Here is a 26,185-nt window from a genome sequence, read left to right as displayed (position 1 = left end):
TGTTGTTAGATTTAGTTAAGTGTCCTATTTTTCTACTTTAATTAAATATTTAAATATGAAAATCTAATCACTTTTCTACAAAATAGTTCAACTTTTTTTATATATCATCATATGATACGTACATCATAGGTTAATTAAATACATTCAACTTGTAACATCCCAAATCGTTTAAGGGAGTGGATCATGTAAGCCTTATATGTATATTCTCATCTCTACCTAACACGAGGCCTTTTGGGAGCTCACTGGCTTCGGGTTCTGTAGTTAAGCGAGTTCGGGGCGAGAGCATTCCCAGGATGGATGACCCACTAGGAAGTTCTCGTATGAGTTCTCAGAAACAAAACCGTGAGGGCGTGGTCGGGACCCAAAGCGAACAATATTGTGCTACGGTGGATTCGAGCCTAGGATGTGGTGGGGGCCCGAGCTAGGATGTGACACAACCTGTGATGGAGGTAGAATATACAAAAATAAATAAATATGTTATTAGATTAAGTCCAATATTACATTTTCTTCACTTTTATTTTTTTTATAATTTTACATTTTTTAAAATATTAGAGATTTATTCATGCATGTTTCTTTTTCTTTTTTTTTTGCTTAAAAATTGGTTTATTTTTATCTACTTAATATCATCTAACAAAAAACTAATGTACTAACATAAACCCACCTACAAAACATAAGACCTAACTCAAGGAACAAATACCTAAATTGATAATATACTTATAAGTGAGATATGAAACCTAACTAAAAGGTACAAAAACATAATAAATGTGATAGCCCGTTCCGGATTTTCGAACCGTAGGGGTGAAATGACGATTTTGCCCCTATTATGGTTGTTTCGTTGTGTGGTTGTTTTTTTTTGTGTTGCTTGGCTGGTTTTGGGCCACACACACACCACACTCACTCACCCTCTCTCCCTGCCCTGTCCTGAGCCCTCTCTCTCTCCCATTCCTATTCTTCTTGTACGGACGACAACCAAAACCATTGAAACCTTCACAGATCGAGGAAACAAATTACATATTTGTGCTCGTGAGGTCCTTGGGAGTTCAACCATACCCATTTCAGATAAGGATACCTTCGTTTTCACGTCAAACTCGGGATACCCCGATTTGGTCACTATTCATGCACACGTTAATTCTTGTGTTTTTGGAAATTTCAAGCTTGTAGGAAGCTTGGTGAGGTCCTTAGGAGGCTCGGGGTGGTTCTTTTGAAGGTTTTGGATGTCGGGATCATGAGTTTCAAGCTTGGCCGGAGTTGGTGGTGTTTTCCCGGCGAGATTCTGTGGGTTTTGGTGCTTGAAAGTGGTATGGATTTGTTCCTCTTGTTGTAAGCTTCATTTTGGTACCAATTTTGTGAAATTTGGTTGAAAAACGAAGAAGATACAAGGTTTTGAAGTTTTCCCAATTTTCCAGCGCCGGCGACGGCGCCGAAGTTTGGCCGGAGAAGAGGACGGAATATTCCTTCAGTTTGGATGGAACATTCCTAACGACGTTAACGGAATCCGTCAGATTTAACGGAATATTCCTGACGGCATTAACTGACGCCGTCAGTGTGCCAGGCACGTGCCTGCTCGTAGGCGGCGCGTGCGACGTCAGAAAATTTTTGTAAAAATATGGGGATGTTCCTGAGGTTGAGTAGATCACGTTGGTGTATTCATACACCTCATTTGAGCATTGTATGAGAAGTTATTTCGTGATGTTGGTTATGTGCTTTAAAATTAACGTTTTTATAGTTGTTTCGCATATAGGTGAGACCTATCCCGAGGACGAGCACGCTCACTCGAGGCAAGAGGGTTACGACCCTTCTACATACCAGTGAGTGGGCTTTTGGTTTTCCGCATATACCTATATACTTGTGCTTTTTCCCAAAAAGTGAAATGAAACGTTTATACGTTTATATGCCATGCTTATTGTTTGCCATTTATTTACGCATTATTAGTCGCATATGTATATATATGTTTGGTGCTGCGGACGCACAGGTAAGTGCCAGGTGAGTTATGATTTATGTTTATGTTCAGTAGTGATTTGAGATGCATAGAGAGCTCATAACATGCACCCCCGGTGTTAGTGCTCCCGCCCAGAGTTGGGCACAGTCCTTCACGTGATGTTCACCTCCCGCACCACACGCTCATCTTGGATCTAAGTTAGGTGCACAGTCCTGTCGTACAAACCACTTTAGGTGGTTCCGACTCGTAGGTGACCCGCGATTAGTCGCCCAGCCTTCACGTGATAGTAGCACTTGAGCGTACTTATTATACACACAGTCCTGTCGTACAGACCATTCTAGGTGGTTTCGACTCGTGTGCAGTTATAGTTAGTGAGATGAAGATTTGAGCTCTAGATTCAGCCGTACAAGTCACGTTAGGTGACTTTGGCTGACAGATTACATGACATTGATTTGACATTACCTAAGCACTTACATTTTATTTCGAGGCTTTTGGCATGGCATATTTTCTGAGTTTGACTTATATATTTGTATATTCTATTTTTCTGGGAAGTATACAGGCTTTACGACGAGGGGTTAGAATTTTGTTTATGAAATGGTTTTTGAAAAGCTTTATTTTTGCCCACTCACACTTTTTGTTTTGCGCCCCTCCAGGTTCTAATTGGCTAGTACTTTTGGTGGCTCCCCAGAGGATTTCCCTGGCATATCTGACAGATTATCACCAGTGTAGGACCATCTTTGGGTGTGTTTTTGTAGTGTTATTTCTCCCGGACTGCATTAGGTCTTTGTACTCTGAACTTTGTTTTTCACACTTACGCTTGCACATGTATGTTCTTACATTGTGTAAAGCTGGTTTTTATTTATTCGTACTTGTATTATTATTTTATTAGCTTCCGCACTGTGCACATGGTTATGTCAGTTCCACGTGACGGCCAGCATGCCCTGATCTTGATCGGGGTGTGTCAATAAACCTACAAGCAATACAATTAATATGAGACACATATTGATTATAAAAAAGAATATGTCATATGGGTAGGTAATATGTTGATTATAAGAGTTAAAAATAAAATACATGAGGAGAGAATAAGAAGAAATAACACATATGACTGCGCTTTAGAGGAGGAGAATGAAGAAGAATAAATAAATAAAATAAAAAGAAATAATTAAAGAGATAATTAGAAAGAGATTTCATTTTTATCATTAAAGAGATAATTATTGATATCAAATAATCCTAAACTCAAAGGATCAGACCTATTTTAATAAAAATAACTATTCATAATCGTGGCTAAAAAAAATTGGACTTATATTAAGTTAAACTTAGTTTATCTATCACACATGAAAATAGTTAGTTGTGACATCCCACATCGCCCAGGGGAGTGATCCTTAAATGTATATGCCCATCCCTACCTAGCACGAGGCCTTTTGGGAGCTCACTGGCTTCGGGTTCCATCGGGACTCCGAAGTTAAGCGAGTAGGGCGCTAGAGCAATCCCATGATGGGTGACCCACTGGGAAGTTGCTTGTGAGTTCCCAAAAACAAAACTGTGAGGGAATGGTAAGCCTAAAGCGGACAATATCGTGCTATGGTGGTGGAGTGGGCCCGGGAAGTGGTCCCCCCCGGGCCGGGATGTGACAAATTGGTATCAGAGCCTAACCCTGGTCGTGGTGTGCCGACGAGGACGTCGGGCCCCTAAGGGGGGTGGATTGTGATATCCCACATCGCACAGGGGAATGATCCTTAAATGTATATGCCCATCCCTACCTAGCACGAGGCCTTTTGGGAGCTCACTGGCTTCGGGTTCCGTAGGAACTCCGAAGTTAAGCGAGTAGGGCGCTAGAGCAATCCCATGATGGGTGACCCACTGGGAAGTTGCTCGTGAGTTCCCAAAAATAAAACCGTGAGGGAATGGTAAGCCCAAAGCGGACAATATCGTGTTACGGTGGTGGAGCGGGCTCGGGAAGTGGTCTCCCCCGGGCCGGGATGTGACAAATTCCATGATGGGTGACCCACTGGGAAGTTGCTCGTGAGTTCCCAAAAAAAAAACTGTGAGGGAATGGTAAGCCCAAAGCGGACAATATCGTGCTATGGTGGTGGAGTGGGCCCGGGAAGTGGTCCCCCCGGGCCGGGATGTAACAGTTTGGTATCAGAGCCTAACCCTGGTCGTGGTGTGCCGACGAAGACGTCGGGCCCCTAAGGGGGTGGATTGTAACATCCCACATCGTCCAGGGGAGTGATCCTTATATGTATATTCTCATCCCTACCTAGCACGAGGCCTTTTGGGAGCTCACTGGCTTCGGGTTCCGTAGGAACTCCGAAGTTAAGCGAGAAGGGGGCTAGAGCAATCCCATGATGGGTGACCCACTGGGAAGTTGCTCGTGAGTTCCCAAAAAAAAAACCGTGAGGGAATGGTAAGCCCAAAGCGGATAATATCGTGCTACGGTGGTGGAGCGGGCCCGGGAAGTGATCCACCCCGGGCCAGGATGTGACAATTTGGTATCAAAGCCTAACCCTGGTCGTGGTGTGCCGACGAGGACGTCGGGCCCCTAAGAGGGGTGGATTGTGACATCCCACATCGCCAAGGGGAGTGATCCTTAAATGTATATGCCCATCCCTACCTAGCACGAGGCCTTTTGGGAGCTCACTGGCTTCGGGTTCCATCGGGACTCCAAAGTTAAGCGAGTAGGGCGCTAGAGCAATCCCATGATAGGTGACCCACTGGGAAGTTGCTCGTGAGTTCCCAAAAACAAAACCGTGAGGGAATGGTAAGCCCAAAGCGGATAATATCGTGCTACGGTGGTGGAGTGGGCCCGGGAAGTGGGCCCGGGAAGTGGTCCCCCCCGGGCCGGGATGTGACAGTTTGGTATCAGAGCCTAACCCTGGTCGTGGTGTGCCGACGAGGACGTCGGGCCCCTAAGGGGGTGGATTGTGACATCCCACATCGCCCAGGGGAGTGATCCTTAAATGTATATGCCCATCCCTACCTAGCACGAGGCCTTTTGGGAGCTCACTGGCTTTGGGTTCCATCGGGACTCCGAAGTTAAGCGAGTAAGGCGATAGAGCAATCCCATGATGGGTGACCCATTGGGAAGTTGCTCGTGAGTTTCCAAAAATAAAACTGTGAGGGAATGGTAAGCCCAAAGCGGACAATATCGTGCTATGGTGGTGGAGTGGGCCCAGGAGGTGGTCCCCCCCGGGCCGGGATGTGACAGTTTGGTATCAGAGCCTAACCCTGGTCGTGGTGTGCCGACGAGGACGTCGGGCCCCTAAGAGGGGTGGATTGTGACATCCCACATCGCCAAGGGGAGTGATCCTTAAATGTATATGCCCATCCCTACCTAGCACGAGGCCTTTTGGGAGCTCACTGGCTTCGGGTTCCATCGGGACTCCAAAGTTAAGCGAGTAGGGCGCTAGAGCAATCCCATGATAGGTGACCCACTGGGAAGTTGCTCGTGAGTTCCCAAAAACAAAACCGTGAGGGAATGGTAAGCCCAAAGCGGATAATATCGTGCTACGGTGGTGGAGTGGGCCCGGGAAGTGGGCCCGGGAAGTGGTCCCCCCCGGGCCGGGATGTGACAGTTTGGTATCAGAGCCTAACCCTGGTCGTGGTGTGCCGACGAGGACGTCGGGCCCCTAAGGGGGTGGATTGTGACATCCCACATCGCCCAGGGGAGTGATCCTTAAATGTATATGCCCATCCCTACCTAGCACGAGGCCTTTTGGGAGCTCACTGGCTTTGGGTTCCATCGGGACTCCGAAGTTAAGCGAGTAAGGCGATAGAGCAATCCCATGATGGGTGACCCATTGGGAAGTTGCTCGTGAGTTTCCAAAAATAAAACTGTGAGGGAATGGTAAGCCCAAAGCGGACAATATCGTGCTATGGTGGTGGAGTGGGCCCAGGAGGTGGTCCCCCCCGGGCCGGGATGTGACAGTTTGGTATCAGAGCCTAACCCTGGTCGTGGTGTGCCGACGAGGACGTCGGGCCCCTAAGGGGGTGGATTGTAACATCCCACATCGCCTAGGGGAGTGATCCTTATATGTATATTCTCATCCCTACCTAGCACGAGGCCTTTTGGGAGCTCACTGGCTTCGGGTTCCGTAGGAACTCCGAAGTCAAGCGAGAAGGGGGCTAGAGCAATCCCATGATGGGTGACCCACTGGGAAGTTGCTCGTGAGTTCCCAAAAACAAAACCGTGAGGGAATGGTAAGCCCAAAGCGGATAATATCGTGCTACGGTGGTGGAGCGGGCCCGGGAAGTGATCCACCCCGGGCCAGGATGTGACAATTTGGTATCAGAGCCTAACCCTGGTCGTGGTGTGCCGACGAGGACGTCGGGCCCCTAAGAGGGGTGGATTGTGACATCCCACATCGCCCAGGGGAGTGATCCTGAAATGTATATGCCCATCCCTACCTAGCACGAGGTTTTTTGGGAGCTCACTGGCTTCGGATTCCATCGGGACTCCGAAGTTAAGCGAGTAGGGCGCTATAGCAATCCCATGATAGGTGACCCACTGGGAAGTTGCTCATGAGTTCCCAAAAACAAAACTGTGAGGGAATGGTAAGCCCGAAGTTAAGCGAGTAGGGCGCTAGAGCAATCCCATGATAGGTGACCCACTGGGAAGTTGCTCGTGAGTTCCCAAAAACAAAACTGTGAGGGAATGGTAAGCCCAAAGCGGACAATATCGTGCTATGGTGGTGGAGTGGGCCCGGGAAGTGGTCCCCCCCGGGCCGGGATGTGACAATTTGGTATCAGAGCCTAACCCTGGTCGTGGTGTGCCGACGAGGACGTCGGGCCCCTAAGGGGGGTGGATTGTAACATCCCACATCGCCTAGGGGAGTGATCCTTATATGTATATTCCCATCCCTACCTAGCACGAGGCCTTTTGGGAGCTCACTGGCTTCGGGTTCCGTAGGAACTCTGAAGTTAAGCGAGAAGGGGGCTAAAGCAATCCCATGATGGGTGACCTACTAGGAAGTTGCTCGTGAGTTCCCAAAAACAAAACCGTGAGGGAATGGTAAGCCCAAAGCGGATAATATCGTGCTACGGTGGTGGAGCGGGCCAAGGAAGTGATCCACCCCGGGCCAGGATGTGACAATTTGGTATCAGAGCCTAACCCTGGTCGTGGTGTGCCGACGAGGATGTCGGGCCCCTAAGGGGGATGGATTGTGACATCCCACATCGCCCAGGGGAGTGATCCTTAAATGTATATGCCCATCCCTACCTAGCACGAGGCCTTTTGGGAGCTCACTGGCTGCGGGTTTCATCTGGACTCCGAAGTTAAGCGAGTAGGGCGCTAGAGCAATCCCATGATGGGTGACCCACTAGGAAGTTGCTCGTGAGTTCCCAAAAACAAAACTGTGAGGGAATGGTAAGCCCAAAGCGGACAATAGGCCCGGGGCGGATCACTTCCCTGTCCCACTCCACCACCATAGCACGATATTGTCCGCTTTGGGCTTACCATTCCCTCACAGTTTTATTTTTGGGAACTCACGAGCAACTTCCCAGTGGGTCACCCATCATGGGATTGCTCTAGCCCCCTTCTCGCTTAACTTCGGAGTTCCTACGGAATTCGAAGTCAGTGAGCTCTCAAAAGGCCTCGTGCTAGGTAGGGATGGGCATATACATTTAAGGATCACTTCCCTGGGCGATGTGGGATGTCACAATCCACCCCCCTTAGGGGCCCGACGTCCTCGTCGGCACACCACGACCAGGGTTAGGCTCTGATACCAAATTGTCACATCCTGGCCCGGGGTGGATCACTTCCCGGGCCCGCTCCACCACCGCAGCACGATATTATCCGCTTTGGGCTTACCATTCCCTCACGGTTTTGTTTTTGGGAACTCACGAGCAACTTCCCAGTGGGTCACCCATCATGGGATTGCTCTAGCCCCCTTCTCGCTTAACTTCGGAGTTCCTACGGAACCCGAAGCCAGTGAGCTCCCAAAAGGTCTCGTGCTAGGTAGGGATGAGAATATACATATAAGGATCCCCTAAGCGATGTGGGATGTTACATAGTGATTAAAAAATTAAATTGAATTATTCCTAATCTTGGGGATTATTTGTCTCTGCATAAAAAACAAAGAACAATTAATATTATGTTCCAAAGCTAAGTTAGTGATTAAAATAATATTCGAAGGTTAGGTCGTGCTTATATTAGCTTGTTTGAAGTTGATTGAGAAAGAAAAGCAACAACTTACCAACAATATCTTGCGCTGTATCTTCATCTTCTTTATTTATCATCTCTCAAGGTTCGCTGGAATCTATATATTGTACCAACTACCAAGCCACCACATGTAGATTAAAGTAGAACCATGGGATGCACGAAGCATAATTTCATCCAGCACCACACCTGTCCTCTCTATGACTATTTCTTCATGGATGGTCGCACATAATGAGGCATGCATGGTACTTAGCAGAAACTATATATAAATACTTTATATTTGTGTATACAACAGTTACACGAGTTAAGGGTTCTAAGTTTGAACTAAGTTACACAATGGGTCAACCAATAAATTGGTATCGAACTCGATATCTATGAGAGTAAAAATGAAAACTCCCCTTCGGTGAATTTTCCCCAAACGATTTAAGCCTTTAAAACATCTAATTAGATTAGTGGGTACCAGGGCCGGCCTTGAGGGTGTGCAAGTGGTGCCACCGCACAAGGCCCTCGACTTTTCAAATTTACATGCATATACGTATATATAATAGTATGTGTAGAATATTACAAACTTGAGTCTTGGCGCAAGTGGTATTATTGTTTCTTTATATCGGCATAGGGGATGAGTTCGAAACTTGTCTCCATCATTTTTTCCGTTTATTTTTATTTTTATTAAATGCATAAGCTTCCACAAAATAATATAAAATTTTCATACAATAACATGAAAATTAGAACCCTGACCCTCTAAATAGTTAAAGAAAAACAATACGCCACCTTTCCACTTGTTGACATTTTAAATTTGTTTGTGCTATTATAATTTATAGAAGCTCAATTAAAAACTAAAATTATTTTTTTGAACAAAAAAATAAAAAAAGTAAAATCTTTAGTAATTTTTATGACTTTCGATTCACTTTCGCACGTACTCCTGAAATTTCATAACCGGCCCTGGTGGGTACCAACCATGCCTTATATTAGAGATAAGGACTTTTTCGGAAATGAAGCATGGAAACTGTACGTGGTTTAATTTTTTAATGTCTGTATATAAATAGCTCATTAGACTTCTCATTATCTTCTTAGTTCTTGGAAGCGGGGAATGCATCAGTCATGTCCTGGATTTGTGGATGATTTGAACAGCTCAGATGAGAATATTTGTTAGCAATAATTTTATACATTGTCAACTAAAATTTTATAAAATTATCAGTTTAATTTTTTAATTAAGACAAAATATAAATAAGAAATACGGGTCATAAATGCAATTTCACAAAACCAATTTTTGTTTTTTTTTTAAATATCATCTACATGTAATCCTAACATATCGTTAATTATAAATAAATAAATAAAAATTTTCATTCCCACATTCTGTATCACTCTCTTCCTCTCTCCTTCTATTTCAAAAACAAAAATAAAAAATTTTCTCACACACTTTGTGTGTGCCCATATGCTAGTGTATATGATTAGTTGCTATCATCATCAACCAATTAATTAAGTAGCCAGGTAGCTGGATTATTTCACTGGCTTGTTAAGAAATTCTAAGTGAGGTGACAAATTAATTTATTAGATTAATAATAGATATTTGTTAAGATCCCTTCAATTTGATATTATTATAATATAGATGTAAGTTTAGTAATGGTGGTGGATGGTGATGGTATGCTTACGTACCTACATGGTCTTTGATGCATGAATGAAACCTAGCAACTTAATTAGGTTTCATACAAAGTAAATAAAAGATTGTCCGGAAAAATAAAAATAAATCCTAATCAGAAGAAGATATTTAGAGTGTTATTTTATTGACAAACAATATGATACTTACAAGAGTATATTTACGATAATGTAATTCATCTGAAGCAAAGTTGTGCGAATAGATCATTCGCAGTTCTCTCTAAGTATCGAACGAAATATAAATAATTGCCATCGTATTCGTGTGAGTTGAAACTAAAGAATCCTCCAACCAAGAGATGGTTGTCATGATATCAAACATTTATTTTTACGTACATAAAAAGATAATTAGAGTTTGAAGATCTACATTTATAATGAAATTAAAACCCATAATTACAGTGAGGACAGAATCCATACTTGCAAATTACTATAGTATATTAGTTAGCTCTTTATACGACCACATGACAATATCGTGTACCAAATGGGCATTCTCTTCATCTAAACAACATCTCTAATGGGCATTCTCTTCATCTAAACAACATCTATAAACAAATTTATTTGATTTGAATCATTTAACCATTCTTTTTTTTTTTTTTTTGGATCAAGAATCATTTAACCATTCATATAAATTAAACAGATTGACGAGTAACTATAAGTTGTGAGTGTCAAAGGACATGTACTCGCCGTTTCTTGACATACAAGTAACTTGGTCAATCCGAGTTAATAGTTGAGAAAATTATGGAGCCTTATTTGGTTAGGTTTAGGAGTCCTTATTTAGTGCAATTAATCATGAAAACCTTAATTAGTTGACAAATAATTCGTTACCATTCAGGACTATTATGATACCCTAATTGATATGGAATATCCCATGTAATCAGTTGATAGGCCGAATTACATGGATAATTATCAATATATTAGGAGGTCCCTGCGCTCACGCAATTATCCTTCTTTCATGCTAAACCCTATTCACTAGCAAAGGAACTAATGACTGCTTGAGTGGAGAAGACCATTTCTGGAACCCTAGCATCATGTCTTCCTCTTCTACAGATAAGTTTATTTACTTTTCATATCGATTTTATTATTGCATTCGTGATCCTAATATTGTGTTGTTGTTCTTATGATTTCAGAAGTATCTTACAGTAACGTCCATTAAACATGTTGAAAATTTCAAAATATACCCTAAAGCCAGCAAAAATAAATCAAAATTTATTTCCGTCGATACTTCGTAATGAAGTCATATCAAACTACAATTAAAATCTAATGTGTAACTAAATTTTTCTACAAAATAATGGTGTATACGATGTACGGCAAAATATTAAGACTAACAAAATCCACCCACGCAAATCTAGTGATCCAATAGACGACTGCATTATTATAGAATTTCCGCTAACAAATCACAGACCTAAAGTAGAAAATTGCTAAAATTACAGAGCCAATTGTAATTTTTAACAGCAAATATATATACATATATACTACTGCCTTCTGTAGGCGACTCAGGTGTGCAGGTCATCAACATTCAACACGGTCAAAAGAAATTAATTGCTCATAGTGATCGATGTTGCAAATGCAGATGCAGATGCGCAGTAAAATTAATAATTTCTCTTTTTTGTTTATGGTCGTAGTAATTGCGCACAGGATGGATGACAACTAGTAATGACCATTAATAAAAAGGCTCACAATACTAAGGTTCTTGTTGGAAAATTCTCCAATGTTACGTAGTATAGAAGTAGAACCCTTTTGATGCCCAGATTGATTTAAATATTTCTTTTATTGTGGTTTGATGAATTCAGATCTCCAATACTCGTAGCGTTTAGTTCTACGAAACATGAAAATGGAACCTGCTTTTGTTTGTGTTTCTTCTCCTTCTGCTATAAGAGCATGCTGAAACATAGTAATCACAGCATATTTCAAACCCTCGTATACTTCTTAGTTATTTCGACTGATTTTTATCACAAAAACTAAGTGGAAATTGTTAGTTTATCACCTTAGACATTTTAGGATTTGAATTTTTTTTTAGATAAATTTTTTAAAATTGATATAATAACTAACTTGATTAAACCTAAGACTTTAATTTTTTATTAGCTAAATGTGATCGAGAGGGGAGAGATAATAACAGAATGGACGGCAGGAGAAGAGACAATGCTATAGTAGCTTAAGATGGAATGGATGACCGAAGTAGAAATATATAGAAAATTATTGGTGTGGAAAACCCTTCTGTTTTTATTTATAGAAAATTATCCTTTTTTTAGATATAAATAGAGAGAGAATCAATGAAGGATAATAGAGATGAAGAATGGTGAGAGAGATGAGGAAGAGATAAAAAAGTGAGGACAAGACAAAAACTTGAAAATTAAAAAAATAACTTATAATTGTCTTTGGTGTTCATTTGCGTCTAAATATAAGGGAAAACATCTCCAAACATCTTAGTTAAACTCATAATCGAGTTTCCAGCCAAAAATAATACGTTAATTTGTGTTTCAATACGAAAATTAAGTCCAATATAGAGTACATAACACATGTAATTTTTTTACATGTCAATACATGAATACATGTGTAAAAATATTAATCTTGCATTTGAGATGCTCAAGTTCAAACTTCCAATCTTTCATAATACCGAAACAAATGATCAGACCATATTTGTATGCTCCATGTAGTTCAATATCTTATCGGATACGGTGGTTTTATACCCATGCGTTAGAGGTGCAAAACTCTCTATCCAAATTATTGTAATAATTTTAAGGGGCTTTTAGATCCAGGTCTAAAAACGTAGAGTGTTTTTAGGAATGAATCAAGTTATCTAATTATATGCTTTTATTTCTTTTATACTCATTTTATATTTTCTAAAAATATTAAAAATCAATTAAAATCTTCTAATATTATGCATTTTCCAACTCCAAAAAAATATATTTAATATCTTATTACAAAAAAAAAACTAATATACTAACATAAATTTATCTGCAAAACATTCTACCCTAACTCAAGTAACAAATATATGAATGTATATAATACCTATGCGTGAGATATGAAACCTAATTAAAAGGTAGAAAAACCATAACATACCTACAAGCAAGACACATTAATCTGTGACAGGTTGATTATAAAAAAAGAATATATCATATAGGTAGATAAATATAATTAACCTGTGATATAGGTTGATTATAAAAATTAAAAATAAAATCTATAAATAGGGTTTAAAGCAGGAGGAAGAACAAGAAATAACAAGAAGATAAATAAAAAGAAATAAGTAAAGAGATAATTGTGAAGAAATTTGATTTTTATAATAAATCTTATCATTGAACATGTAATTATTGATAATTAAATAATTAAATATAACAAATTAGACTTATTTTAATAAACTGGACTATTCCTACCATTGGCTCAAAAAATTGGACTTATATCAAGTTTCCCCTAACTTTAAACCCTCATTCATCCTATAATAATAATAATTATAAAAAAAAGGTAAGATGCCGATTTTAGGCCCTAAATTATTACCTGAGTGAAAATTAGGTCCCTAAACTATTTTTTTGGAAAAATCGGTTCTTAAAGTAATAAAAGTTGCCAATTACTTTCTAGATTCGAAACTATTCTATTCAAATTTTCGTCAATTTAAATCATGTGACTTGCATATGATACACTTTAAAGGGTAGATTGATAGTTTTTCATGGTTTAAGGTCATATTTTTTTTTTTAAGAAATAGTGTATGAATTAATTTTGGATGGTAAATTAGACATCAAACTCGCAATCTATATACAACGTTGGGGCCTAGGCAAAAAAATGACAACATTATCCTCTTAAATGTGTCATGTGACTTAAGTTGATGAAAATTGGATAAAATAACTTTTAATGTAATCTCAGAGATGAAATTAGCAGTTTTTATAAGAATTTATTTTACCAAAAAAATAATTTAAAAACTTAATTTTTACTCAAGTAATAATTTAAAAAAATAAATTAACAGTTCTGTGACATCCCACATCGACCAGGGGAGTGATCCTTAAATGTATATTCCAATCCCTACCTAGCACGAGGCCTTTTGGGAGCTCACTGGCTTCGGGTTCCGTAGGAACTCCAAAGTTAAGCGAGAAGGGGGCTAGAGCAATCCCATGATGGGTGACCCACTAGGAAGTTGCTCGTGAGTTCCCAAAAACAAAACCGTGAGAGAATGGTAAGCCCAAAGCGGACAATATCGTGCTACGGTGGTGGAGCGGGCCCTGGAAGTGATCCGCCCTGAGCCGGGATGTGATAAATTGGTATCAGAGCCAATCCCTAGCCAGAAATGTGCCGACGAGGACGTCAAGCCCCTAAGGGGGGTGGATTGTGACATCCCATATCGCCCAAGAGAGTGATCCTTAAATGTATATTCCAATCCCCACCTAGCATGAGGCCTTTTGGGAGCTCATTGGCTTCGGGTTCCGTAGGAACTCCGAAGTTAAGCGAGAAGGGGGCTAAAGCAATCCCATGATGGGTGACCCACTGGGAAGTTGCTCATGAGTTCCCAAAAACAAAATCGTGAGGGAATGGTAAGCCCAAAGCGGACAATATCGTGCTACGGTGGTGGAGTGGCCCCGGAAAGTGATCCGCCCCGAGTCGGGATGTGACAGTTCACTCTTTTTTTTTTTTTCAAAAGGCCACGTCTGTATGCTTACGTGTCGGGGCCGAATATAGAAGATTTATTTATATTGTTTATTTGACCTTTTGATTATAATGCACCAGTCCATAAAAAATAAAAAAGAGAAAAGAGAAAAGCTGTATGTTTTATCTGATACAACTCGTTATGTTACTGGCTAATTATACATGCTATTATGATAACTTGTACCTCCGTCCGGAAAGAGAACTTCTTCAAATCTCTTCCTTATAATTCATCAAATTAAAGAATATGTGCCGTTAAAATTTGATCCAACAGCTACAAACATGAACTTATTTTAAAAGTTATAATAAATTTAACCGTTAAATCAAATTTTAATAGCACAAATCCCTTGATCATCTGATTAGCACATATGAACAACTCAAAAGTTATGCAAAAACTACATTTGAATCTAGGGCTAACTGAAAAGGTGCTAATGATGCAACCAAATCTTTTATTTATTAATAATATAGACAGGAAAGTAACCCAAAATGTAATCTTAGAGAGATTAAATTTGTTAAACCAAATTTACAAGCTAAATGACGTAGCTGTAGATAATTGGATTATTAATTAAGTATCGGTTAACGTGTTTATTTATTATTGGTGATACATCATTTGATTTAAAAAATTTAGTCTCATTAGCATTACTCAATTCTTTAAATCAAATTTGTAAACCAAATGATATGGTTGTCGATGATTAAATTATTAATGATATGTCGAGTAACGTGCTTGTTTCTTATTGGTAACATAACATTTACAAATTTAATTTAAAATTTTAGTGACACATAATTTATTTTTCGTATCTTTCAATACGACGTAGTATAGAAAGAGAAAAACACCTCCTAATTATTGACAAGGACTTCAATTTTAAAGTAAATGTACCACCATGTCATTACTATTAGAAATCCATCAAACATATATCATAATGTAGATTTTGATTCTTTTTGGATTTCTAGCTCAATTGAAAAGATTTTTTTTTTTTTTTTTTTTTTTTTAACAAAGCTCAATTGAAAAACTTGATTATGAAAAAAAATATACTTACAATTGAAAAACACTCGTCAAAGCTTATCGGAAATTATAATTTTATATAGATCAATAAAATCATTAAACTTCGTGTTTTGTGGATATTATGTAACATCTCACATCGTTCAAGGGAGTGGATCCTATAAGCCTTATATGTATATTCCCTTCTTTACCTAGCACGAGGCATTTTGGGAGCTCGCTGGTTTCGGGTTCCGTAGGAACTCCGAAGTTAAGCGAGTTCACGCGAGAGCAATCCCAGGTTGGGTGACCCACTAGGAAGTTCTTTTGCGAGTTCCCAGAAACAAAACCATGAGGTCGTGGTCGAGACCCAAATTGGACAATATTGTGCTACAGTGAAGTCGAGCCCGGGCCGCGATGTGACATATTATGCAAGAACAAAATCTCAACAAAAATGTTACCCTTACAACAATTGTATCATCTCTTTAATAGAGATAAACTCACATGTGTCAGTGAGTTTTATTTTTATTAGAGAGATAATACCTATGTAATATAAAAATATAATAAGTGTAGTATTACTAAAATCTCAAATTATATATTGGAACAGGAGATACGATGTCATGGATCGATGGCATAACCTATTCAGTAAAAAAAAATATCTAAATACACCCCAATTCATTTTTAGCGTATTATGTATCTTCTCAACTATCAAAACCCTTCCACCTCTATTATTGAACAAAACCCTAACCAATGAAACTACAAGCATGTTGATTGAGAAAAATTGTTTTTGACGAACGGAACACGAAATCGATGTTTCGGGAGCTTCACATGAGGTAAGACTTCATAATCTGTAATCACCATTTATAGTCAAATTGTTTGGGGAAGGATACCAATGAGAGTTTAGATGAAATCTCCTTACCTTTGTCCATCCAAGAATTTTTTTCTCCAATTTCTCTGTTTGGAAGCAATGGATACCAATGTTTTCCAAGTGCTCCGCACTACATAAATGAAGTTCATGAAAGTCAAAATAAAAATTGTGTACCACAAAGTTAAACCTAGCAATGAAGCCATTGATGATGTTTCCCTACTTAACGAAGGTGGACATCTGTCGATGCAAACTATACTAAGATGATTTCAAATCATCATTTTGAAATCATTCGGCAAACTAAACGTTCAGATGATTTAAAATCTTTTGGCAAACTAAATGTTCAAATGGTTAGATTCAGTTCCTAAAAATTAAAAATGAGTGTTATAAGATTTGAGAAATATGGTGTGTACCTAAAATGTGGGGGTGTATGTACAAAATATATGGTGTATATTGAGATTGTGGAGTGTGGGAGTTTTATGAAAAATTATGTGGGGTGTATTAAGATAATTTTTAAGTGAAAAAACAAATATGAAGTGTATTAAATATGTAGAATTTATTTAACAATTTGTGAAAAGTTAATATAATAAGCCTAAAAATATTTGATATTTCTAGCATTACCCGTAATAAAACTCAGATTACTATTATCCGCTGTTTTCGCCCAAAAGATTAAATGAAGAAGCTTATAAAAAGCTACCTACTGGGAGCAAAAGCCTTGCATTGAGTTTTTGGTTTCATAAAACGTCCTTTTGCTTAAAAATAAGCTCAGAAGCTGCCTTTCAACAGCTACAGAGCTTTAAAAAAGCAGATATCTGATTTCGTTTTTGCATTAACGGCTTAAGCAAAAACTCCCACAGAAAAACAGAAGAAAGAAAAGTTAGAAGGCAGCAGCAGCCTCCATGGCTGACTCAGAGATAATTCTCTGTCTTCTTCCATCAATCCTAGCTCTCTTCCTCTTCCTCATTCTCCTCAGAAGGAAACAGCACCAGAAAACCAGACTCAATCTCCCGCCAGGAAACATGGGTTGGCCTTTTCTTGGTGAAACCATTGGCTACTTGAAGCCCTACTCTGCAATCTCCATTGGCAAATTCATGGAGCAGCATATCTCAAGGTAAAAAATCACAAGATACCCAGATAGCAAAAATCCTCGAATTTCAAAACCCATGTTTTAGATTTTTTATTCGAGCGATATTCGAACTTGTACGAAGCACACTGTTCTAGCCAACTTTGCTACGTTTTTATGAAGGGCTGGAACTTTCACTTAAAATTTATGCAGGTATGGGAAAATTTACAAGTCAAATTTATTTGGGGAGTCAACAATTGTGTCAGCAGATGCAGGGCTCAACAGATTCATACTGCAGAATGAAGGGAGATTGTTTGAATGCAGCTACCCAAGAAGCATAGGAGGGATTCTTGGGAAATGGTCCATGCTGGTTTTGGTCGGTGACATGCACAGAGACATGAGGATGATATCTCTCAATTTCTTGAGCCATGCCAGGCTCAGGACCCATCTGATGAGAGAAGTAGAAAAGCACACTCTTCTTGTTTTGGGGAGTTGGAAGGAGAACTCTGTTTTTTCAGCTCAGGATGAAGCTAAGAAGGTAATTAACGCGGAAAGCGATTTTCGCAGTCCGCTTTTGCCTTCTCTGCACTCCTCTCTTTGTTTATGGCATTCGGATTGAATAAATCAAAGGAGAATCTCGAGACAGAAATAAGGGGAGGAGTGCAGAAGGCGAAAACGAGAGTGAAAATCACTACCGATTAACATTTATGTGAATGAATGCTTGTGAATTAAGGAAAAGAAAGACACAGCTCAATTGGGCTTTTTGAAAAAGTGACTGCAGTTCACATTCAACTTGATGGCCAAACATATCATGAGCTTGGAACCTGGAAAGCCAGAGACTGAGCAGCTCAAGAAACTGTATGTTACTTTCATGAAAGGTGTGGTTTCTCCTCCTGTGAATTTACCAGGAACAGCTTACAGAAGAGCCTTACAGGTAAATAAACAACGTTTTTCAACATGGGTGTTCATCTGAATTTAACTTTTTACTGTTTTAATGCCATTTCTATTGACTTTTTCAGTCAAGATCAACAATTCTGAAGTTTATAGAGTGCAAAATGAAAGAAAGATTAATGGAGGGAACCGAAAACATTGGGGAAGATGATCTGCTTGGATGGGTTTTGAAGAATTCAAATCTTTCAAAGGAGCAAATCCTTGACTTAATATTGAGCTTGCTCTTTGCTGGCCATGAAACTTCATCAGTCTCCATAGCTTTAGCAATTTACTTTTTACCAAGCTGCCCTAATGCAATTCTGCAATTAAGGGTAAGTAAAAAAATATTAATTTTAATCCATCTCCTTTTGGGATTTGATTATTTTATTTTATGGGTTTGATTTGTTCTGTAGGAAGAACACAGTGAAATTGCCAAAGCCAAGAAACTAGCAGGGAAGACAGAGTTGGATTGGGAGGATTACAAGAAAATGGAGTTCACTCAATGTGTAAGTATGTAGGAAAGTATCTCTCCCGATTCCTTCTACCAAATCCATCAATCCGGGCATTTGAAATTTGTTTCAACAGCTAAAGTTATTCTAACTTCTAAAGGGAATCTCTGTTTTAAGCCATTTGATCAATTTTTAAAGCTCGAATTGGGGGATTTGGTGGAAGGGGGTCCGGAGAGGATCCCTTTTCAAGTATTTAATCATGGGTTAATTTTTGTAACTTTATGCAGTAAAAAGTGAATTGTTTCAGGATTTGAAATTTTCATCTTTTTGTGAAGGTTATCAGTGAGACGCTTCGGCTTGGGAATGTGGTGAGATTTTTACACAGAAAGGCTCTGAAGGATGTTCGGTACAAAGGTGAGTGTTCAGGATGATTTGGTGTAAGAGTTGGGGAGTTGTAGCCAAAAAGTCATCTCAAATCTGAAGCTGCATCTGCCATTCCTCTATTTACTTCGAAATTTCAATTTTACAAGTACACAAAAATAATACATTAAAAAATTTAAAAAGAGTTTTATACTTGGAGAAAATAAGTAAATTTATACACGCATATCAAACTTTAATTAATAGTTAAATAAAAAGAATTGTCTTTGTAAGAAGATAACATTTAGTAGGTCATTATGGCCAGACTAGCCCAGTGATTGGGCCTCTCACAGAGGAAAGAATCGTTGCATTGGGACCTCTACTTACGTTAGATGGTGCTCAAATGCAGCAAACCCTATTTCTCTGCGAGTGTTGTTTGAGAATCTAGTTGATTAGACTGTCCTGCTCAAATTTTCTCGATGAAATAAGTTTGGAAAGAGTATTTTCTCATTCAGAATCGAGTTCTTATTTATTTTTTGGTTTGTCGTTTGAACTTGGAAAGGGTATGACATTCCATGTGGGTGGAAAGTGCTTCCGGTGATTGCAGCCGTGCATTTGGATCCTTTACTTTTTGACCACCCTCAACACTTCAATCCATGGAGATGGCAGGTCAGTCAATACCTTTGGCCTTTGTACAGCTCCAGCATGCCTCATAATTATTATTTTACATTATTTTTTGGTTGTTCTTGTGGCTCCCATGGCTGTTGGAGAAATTTTTCAGTGTTAGAAACATGGCTCAGGACATCAAATGTTATAATACAAGCGGTTAGATAGTTGGAAAAAAAAAATTTCAACCACATGTATTATGATACTTGTTGTACCAAGGTATGTTCTCGGCACATGGAAAAATCTCTCCGGCCATTGGTTGTTTTAGTATGAACCCACTCTTTAACAAAGAGATCCAAAAATTTTAACTCCTTTCTAATCCCACGCATAGATATTTATGAATCAATACCAGCATTACAATCATACGTCTTATCTCTTTCACTAGATACATATCATATTTCGTTTGACATGCTATGAATACGAAATGTACCCTTGGATATTGATTTAACCTAGTCCGCACTTTGATTCGCTGTTGACGCCTCCTTGAATCCCAATAGCTAAGACATAATAACAAGATAGTTGCAAATGCATGATGAGAGATCTTAGAGATTTCCCATTCAAAATGCAGTGTCTAGATCATCGAATTGAAAGGATTGGTAGCTGCATACCGTGCACGGACACTACATTAGGTCCAACTCTCTTTGCTTTTCTTTGCTTTGTTGCCCTAGTGTGCGTGTGGGGAGAGACTTTAGGGTTGGGAGATGATTAGAATTTAGAGGCACCATGTGGAAGTGGGGTTCTATCATGGTGCCATGCACGTGTGCACAAGTGCTTTTGCTCTCTAGTGGGTCAAATGCCTAACTGGTCCAGACCAATTTCTTCTTCTTTATTAACCAAAGGAGATGAATCCCAAACAGCTGGTCCAGAAAATCCTAAATAAAAAAGGAACAGAGAGAGTACACCACGGAACTTACACGAAATTTGCAATGATTATGGTGGAATAGTCACTCTTTGTGACAATGCAAACTAACCTAGAAGCTAACCAAGATCTAGATGTGCTAAATATACTACATTTATAGATCGCATTGTAAAGAACGGGCAAATTCAAACATGTTGGAGTTAACTCTTTAAGAATTTAATGGGAAGAAATCAAGCCTGGATAAAATGAACCCTTTTGCTCCTTGGTGAATCCACCACTGGATGTGAGACACAATTATTGACCATTCTCACCTTTTTTAAAGATGTGATCAACAAATGCGATACAAAAAATAACTCATGCAAAATGAGAGTTTAGTGTGAGGTGTCTCATGCAACGACACACTCGAGAAGTGGGACTAGGTGAGCCTAAATGCAAGGAGTCCTGCTCAGTCCAAGTGTGTTGTTGTGTCGGACAACCTAATCCTAGACTTTCCTCCCATATGGGATCCAAATTAGCTTAAACAAAAACCAATAAATTTTGCTCGATTGGAAGTCTAAACATGTGATTAATTCTGTGTTTATTGTTAATGATTATGCAGCAGAATAACCACCACCACCACCGTGGATCATCATCGGCATCATGTTACACGAGCATGACAAGTAACAACTTTATGCCATTTGGAGGAGGACCACGACTTTGCGCCGGTTCAGAACTAGCCAAACTTGAAATGGCCGTTTTCATCCACCACCTTGTCCTCAACTTCCACTGGGACTTAGCCGATCCTTTCGACCAACCTCTTGCTTTCCCTTTTGTCGATTTCCAAAAAGGACTACCAATCGCAGCCCACCGCTACCAAACTAATCTCATTTAAAACTCAATGGCATAGGAATTGGAATCAAATCAAAACTCCATTGTTTCTACTGCACCAGGGATAGGAGAGCTTATTAACGGCTTGTAGTAGTAGAACTTCCTTTTGGCTTTATTGTCTGGTACTCGGAGAGAGACTTTCCTGCATTCTGGCACACAATTGTAACATCTTGGACTAATAATACCACTTCGTGTAAGAACGTGGTTGTCAGGGTGGTGTACGGAGTGTAGATAAGTAGATGAGTCTTTCTGGTACTACTACTGGACGTACTCAGATGCAAAAAGGAAGAAAAAGACCTAATGTACCACCACTACTGCTACTCGGATGTATACTAGGACCAGTCTCGCCAAGTTGCATGTATGCAAAACCCTAGCTAGAGGAGAAAAAATATCTCGTCTTCGTTCCTCATTGTAAATTTGATTGTCTTGAGTCCTTCATGCATCTTGGCAGAGGTACTCGAGGGTAAATTATTTATTTATATGTAATAATATTGATTTTTCGTTTCTTACTGTAAATTTAATGTTTCACATTTCCATCATTTTTACTATTTATTGTTTGAGGTCAGATATTCACCTATTTAAACTGCAATTAGTTCACAGCTAACCTTATGTTTTCTATATGTATTTCAACAGTTTTACCTCCAACATGTACTAGTACTCCTGATATTTCATAATGCATGCATGCGTGTGCATGCATTCGCAGCCTAGTTTCGAAAGCTTTCTTAGCCACAAACACAATTTACTTACGCTATTAGATTAATGGTTCAAATTTATAGTCTAACATAAATAGTAATAACATAACATTTCCGGTTACTTAATGAACTTACATATAGATTTCCAAACACGCTACAAGATCATTTGTGGGTACTCTACTCGATTTAAATTCTAAAGATTCATTGTCCTAATTCAAGTACTTAGATGTTATAGCTTGTTACATCGCTCCTTTGACACCAAAATTATGATAAAATTATAGAGAACAACGTACACAGTTGATTGGATTTTCCACACCTACTTAAAGCAATCAAATCACTACCAAAAATGATATGTCACCCGTTCTTGATAATATCGCTATAAAAACCACCATTCGTTTTGCATGTTTATGTTTTATTTGTTTATTTCTTTGGTTTTATATGTATAAATTCAACCAATAAAAAGGCCTAGGGACACAAATTTGATGAATGAAAGCATCACAAAGCTATATATACACATCGTTCACCTTCTGATCCCTGTAGTGCAGCAGTTGTCGTCCTTGTTAGGTTTTACTTCGCTTTCCAATGTGGAAATGTTTTGTTCCTATTTCCTTTAGCTTCTGAAATATTTCATGGGTTTTTGTTCTTGTCGGATGACGATCATTGATCATCCTGAGGTCTGGGAAGCTGCACGTTAGGCCATCTCCAACCGAAGGCTGGTTAGAGGGTTCGTTTTAGCCATTTGTTTTTCCAAGATATTAATATTTTAATGAACAATACATGGTCATATTCGCCTCTATCTCCAACTGAGGGCCAAAGGGTCATAAGTCTCGTTTTAGCCCTGTTACAAAAAACCGTCTCCAACCGAGGGCCAAACATAATTTATTATTTAAAAACTACAACTTAAATTCAAATTCAAATCCAACGGCTAAGTACTGTAAAAAAACTACAACATAATTTATTATTTAAAAACAACAACTTAAATTAAATTCAAATTTTGTAAAATAGAAGTTATAGGAAGAAAAAATATAATGTAGAAAAAATATAAAACAAATTTTGTAAAATAGAAGTTATAGGAAGTTATAGAAAAAAAAAAAAAAGTTATAGGAAAAAAGTTGTGTAAAAATAAAAATTAACGGCTAGCTGACGTCAGCTAGCCATTGCATTTGAAATTTGGCCTAGAAAAATATATTCCTGTCGGTTATATCTGATAGGAATGCTAGAATTTCTAGCCCAGTCCGGGGCTAGCTGGCTGGCTGGATTGGGCTAGCCTTCTGGCCCTTTGGCCCTTTCAAATTCCGTAGGGCCCACGAGACCTCCAGCCTAACCCTAGTTAGAGACGGTTTTCGGGTTATTTTTTGCACTCTAGACCCTTCGGTTGGAGATGACCTTATGGTTGAAAAAAATGTGGACCTTAATTAGGATTACTTTTTAAATTAACGGAAATAAATATTAGGTTTGAGAGTACACCATCACTTTCTTTGCAGGTCTAAATCAAATGCTCTTTTTGTTTTAGGGCATTGTCCAGACAAAATTTTGAACTTATATGATTTTACAACGTAACTTAGGATAATTAAGCATCTTATTTTCTCTATAGTTGTCAAGTTTAGGTACAAATTGATTTCTAAGCTTTCGAATACGGGTCAAATATTAACACATACATTTTCAAAACCTACCTCACTGACAATGTGACAAACAAACGACTATTCAACAATAATTGTAAAGAACAAGAAAACTAGAATCCGTCATAAATGAAAATACATCAAGGTTTATTGATTGATTGATAAGATAACAAACCTAAAGCATGATTCATCCTATCTATACTGGAATATGAATAGGAGTTCGCACTCAAAATTGTTCGTGGCCAATTCATAACAACTTTATGTTTATGATCAGAACCTTTTATATTATAAATTACTCTATAAAAAATTTCTTTGAAAAAAATCAATTAAAATTACGGTCGTTTAGATATCGAATTGTATAAAAACAGATGAATGGACTTCGTAGAAGCATTACGAGCCGTCTATGTATATGCTACAATAGTTGACTAAACAACCTTAGTTTTACTTCATTTTTTTTTTTTTGTGCATATATAATCTTTACAGAGGTCAATAATATGAACGGTTTTGATTATAAGCACAAAACTCTATGATTCGAACATTAAGAGTTTTGAGTAGGAGGCGATTCCAAATAGGAATAAAATATCAAAAACTTGTTTAAAACTTAGAACTCTAATAAAACACTGTAAAATATGAAATTTGGGGGATAAAAGCCCACATCACAACATAATGATGATCTTGATGTGTGTGGCCGTTTTCTTCAAAATGGCGGGTCATAAACCCAAATCCGAAGTTGAAGCCCAAATGAGCAAAATTTCATTTTTGTTGTCCTATTTGTGTCTTTCGATTTGATCTTCAATCTATTTCGTCATTTGATCTACATCTCACAATTTTTTGAAGCTAGGGACCCCCTTTAATTATATCGTTGTATTACATATAATAAAAATTAGGGTGTGATATCCACACACCCTTTTAATTTTCGACCGTTGGATCGGATGAATTGAAGAAGATCAACGGACATAAATTAACAAGGGGTGTGAAGAACACCCCTAAAAAGGGGTGCGTGGAAAGCACACCCCTAAAAATTACTCGCTTTGATTAATAGGGCAACGTGTGAAGAACATACTTGAGATTTCATAGTTGTGGGTAAAAAAACGAAGGCAATCACGAAACCAAGGTTTGGGCCCGACCCAACCTATATAATACTACACTTTGTTTTTCGACCCAGGTTAATTACTGAGTCTGGACAAAGCAAGGCCTATGCATCTTCATCCAACGGGCTTTCATGTATAATTAGCAAAAAGTTCGGCCCAATCCCAAATGAGAAGTTCATAAATTCTATTCGATGAGCATGTCATCATTTTCTTTTCGATTAATTTGTGTGAGGGCACTAGTATTAAGAGTTAATAATATTCTACTTTACTTATAAGTGAACGGTCTTAATTTTTCCTCACCTTGATATTGTATTGCAAAATATGCATGTGTGGCTCAAGAGGGTTATCAAGAACATAAATGGTAAGAGAATTCTTTCAAAATCAAGACTTTTTATAAACTCTCTGTCATTTCATATTTTTACCACATTATTTTATAATGTTGGCACGATCCCATCAGCCATCCATCTGCTCCTCATCGCCTGGCCATCGGCCACCACCGTCACCCATTCATTTCGAGCAAACTAATAAACCTTAGCCTATTCATTCACGGATATGGTTTCTTATCAAATAAATCAATGTTTTCTTCTTGATTCTATTAACTTTTGATTTGAGTCGACATATATGTGACAATAATTGCCCTAGTTTGTAATTCAAATCCAAATAGAACTCCAAGTGTTCAGCTAATGTTGGATCACATGCCACAGAAGCCTTATTCGAGTCGAGATCGTGGTTTAAATAGAACTCTATGTCCATCGTGGTTTAAATACCACTAGAAGCCTTATTCGAGTCGAGATCTTTGTGGAATTCAAGAATCCGCAAATTCAGGCTGTTGAAGAGAGTTAAAGAGAGATCCATACCTTTAGCTTATGTGAAGTGAGCCAATGAAATCTACTAATGAGAGCAGACATAATTTAAAATGAGTAATCCGAATTTATAGGATCGTTGACTCCGAATATAGAGATCTAAAGATGATTTTAATTTCCCTTCCTCATGCCAAACTTTCAAAATATTAGTATTAAAAGCACCCACTTATGATGCCAATGGGCCCACTCTGATTGCAACATTATCCAATCACACAAGGTAAACCGACTTATAACCAATTTGAACAATTATAACTTGCCCAGATTTTAGGTGTGATCCATTTTTAGGGGGAGGGGAGGAGGAAAGTGATCAACCTGAGGTTTTTATATGTGAATCGTGTTCAATAACCAATCACTAAATTCCAATGCCATATTTATACACAAATGTGATCAACTATACCTGAACAAATATTCTCTAAAATTCATGTTAACAAAATAGGGAGCTTTGTGATGAAATTTTACCATTAGCCAGACCTAGGTTTAGGTAACTAGTACAGACGGTATATTTATATTAAG

General features: G+C 38.6%; 1 protein-coding gene across 2 annotated transcripts; it reads left to right on the top strand.

The window, feature by feature from the left end:
* The first annotated feature begins 16,958 nt into the window (after window positions 1-16,958).
* Window positions 16,959-22,064, top strand: LOC137748588 (cholesterol 22-monohydroxylase CYP90B51-like). 2 transcript variants are annotated; one of them, XM_068488756.1, is made up of 8 exons: window positions 16,959-17,327; window positions 17,493-17,817; window positions 18,061-18,213; window positions 18,299-18,541; window positions 18,623-18,715; window positions 18,994-19,072; window positions 19,578-19,684; window positions 21,142-22,064. In XM_068488756.1, the coding sequence occupies exons 1-8, from the start codon at window positions 17,116-17,118 to the stop codon at window positions 21,409-21,411; spliced, it is 1,482 nt and encodes a 493-aa protein (XP_068344857.1). In that variant the 5' UTR covers window positions 16,959-17,115; the 3' UTR covers window positions 21,412-22,064. The 2 variants fall into 2 exon arrangements, with proteins under 2 accessions (XP_068344857.1, XP_068344856.1); XM_068488755.1 differs by having other exon boundaries at window positions 21,139-22,064.
* Window positions 22,065-26,185: the final 4,121 nt, after the last annotated feature.

The sequence above is a fragment of the Pyrus communis genome, chromosome 10 (assembly GCF_963583255.1).
Source record: "Pyrus communis chromosome 10, drPyrComm1.1, whole genome shotgun sequence".
Lineage (NCBI taxonomy): Eukaryota > Viridiplantae > Streptophyta > Magnoliopsida > Rosales > Rosaceae > Pyrus > Pyrus communis.
This window is presented reverse-complemented; position numbering and strand designations above follow the sequence as displayed.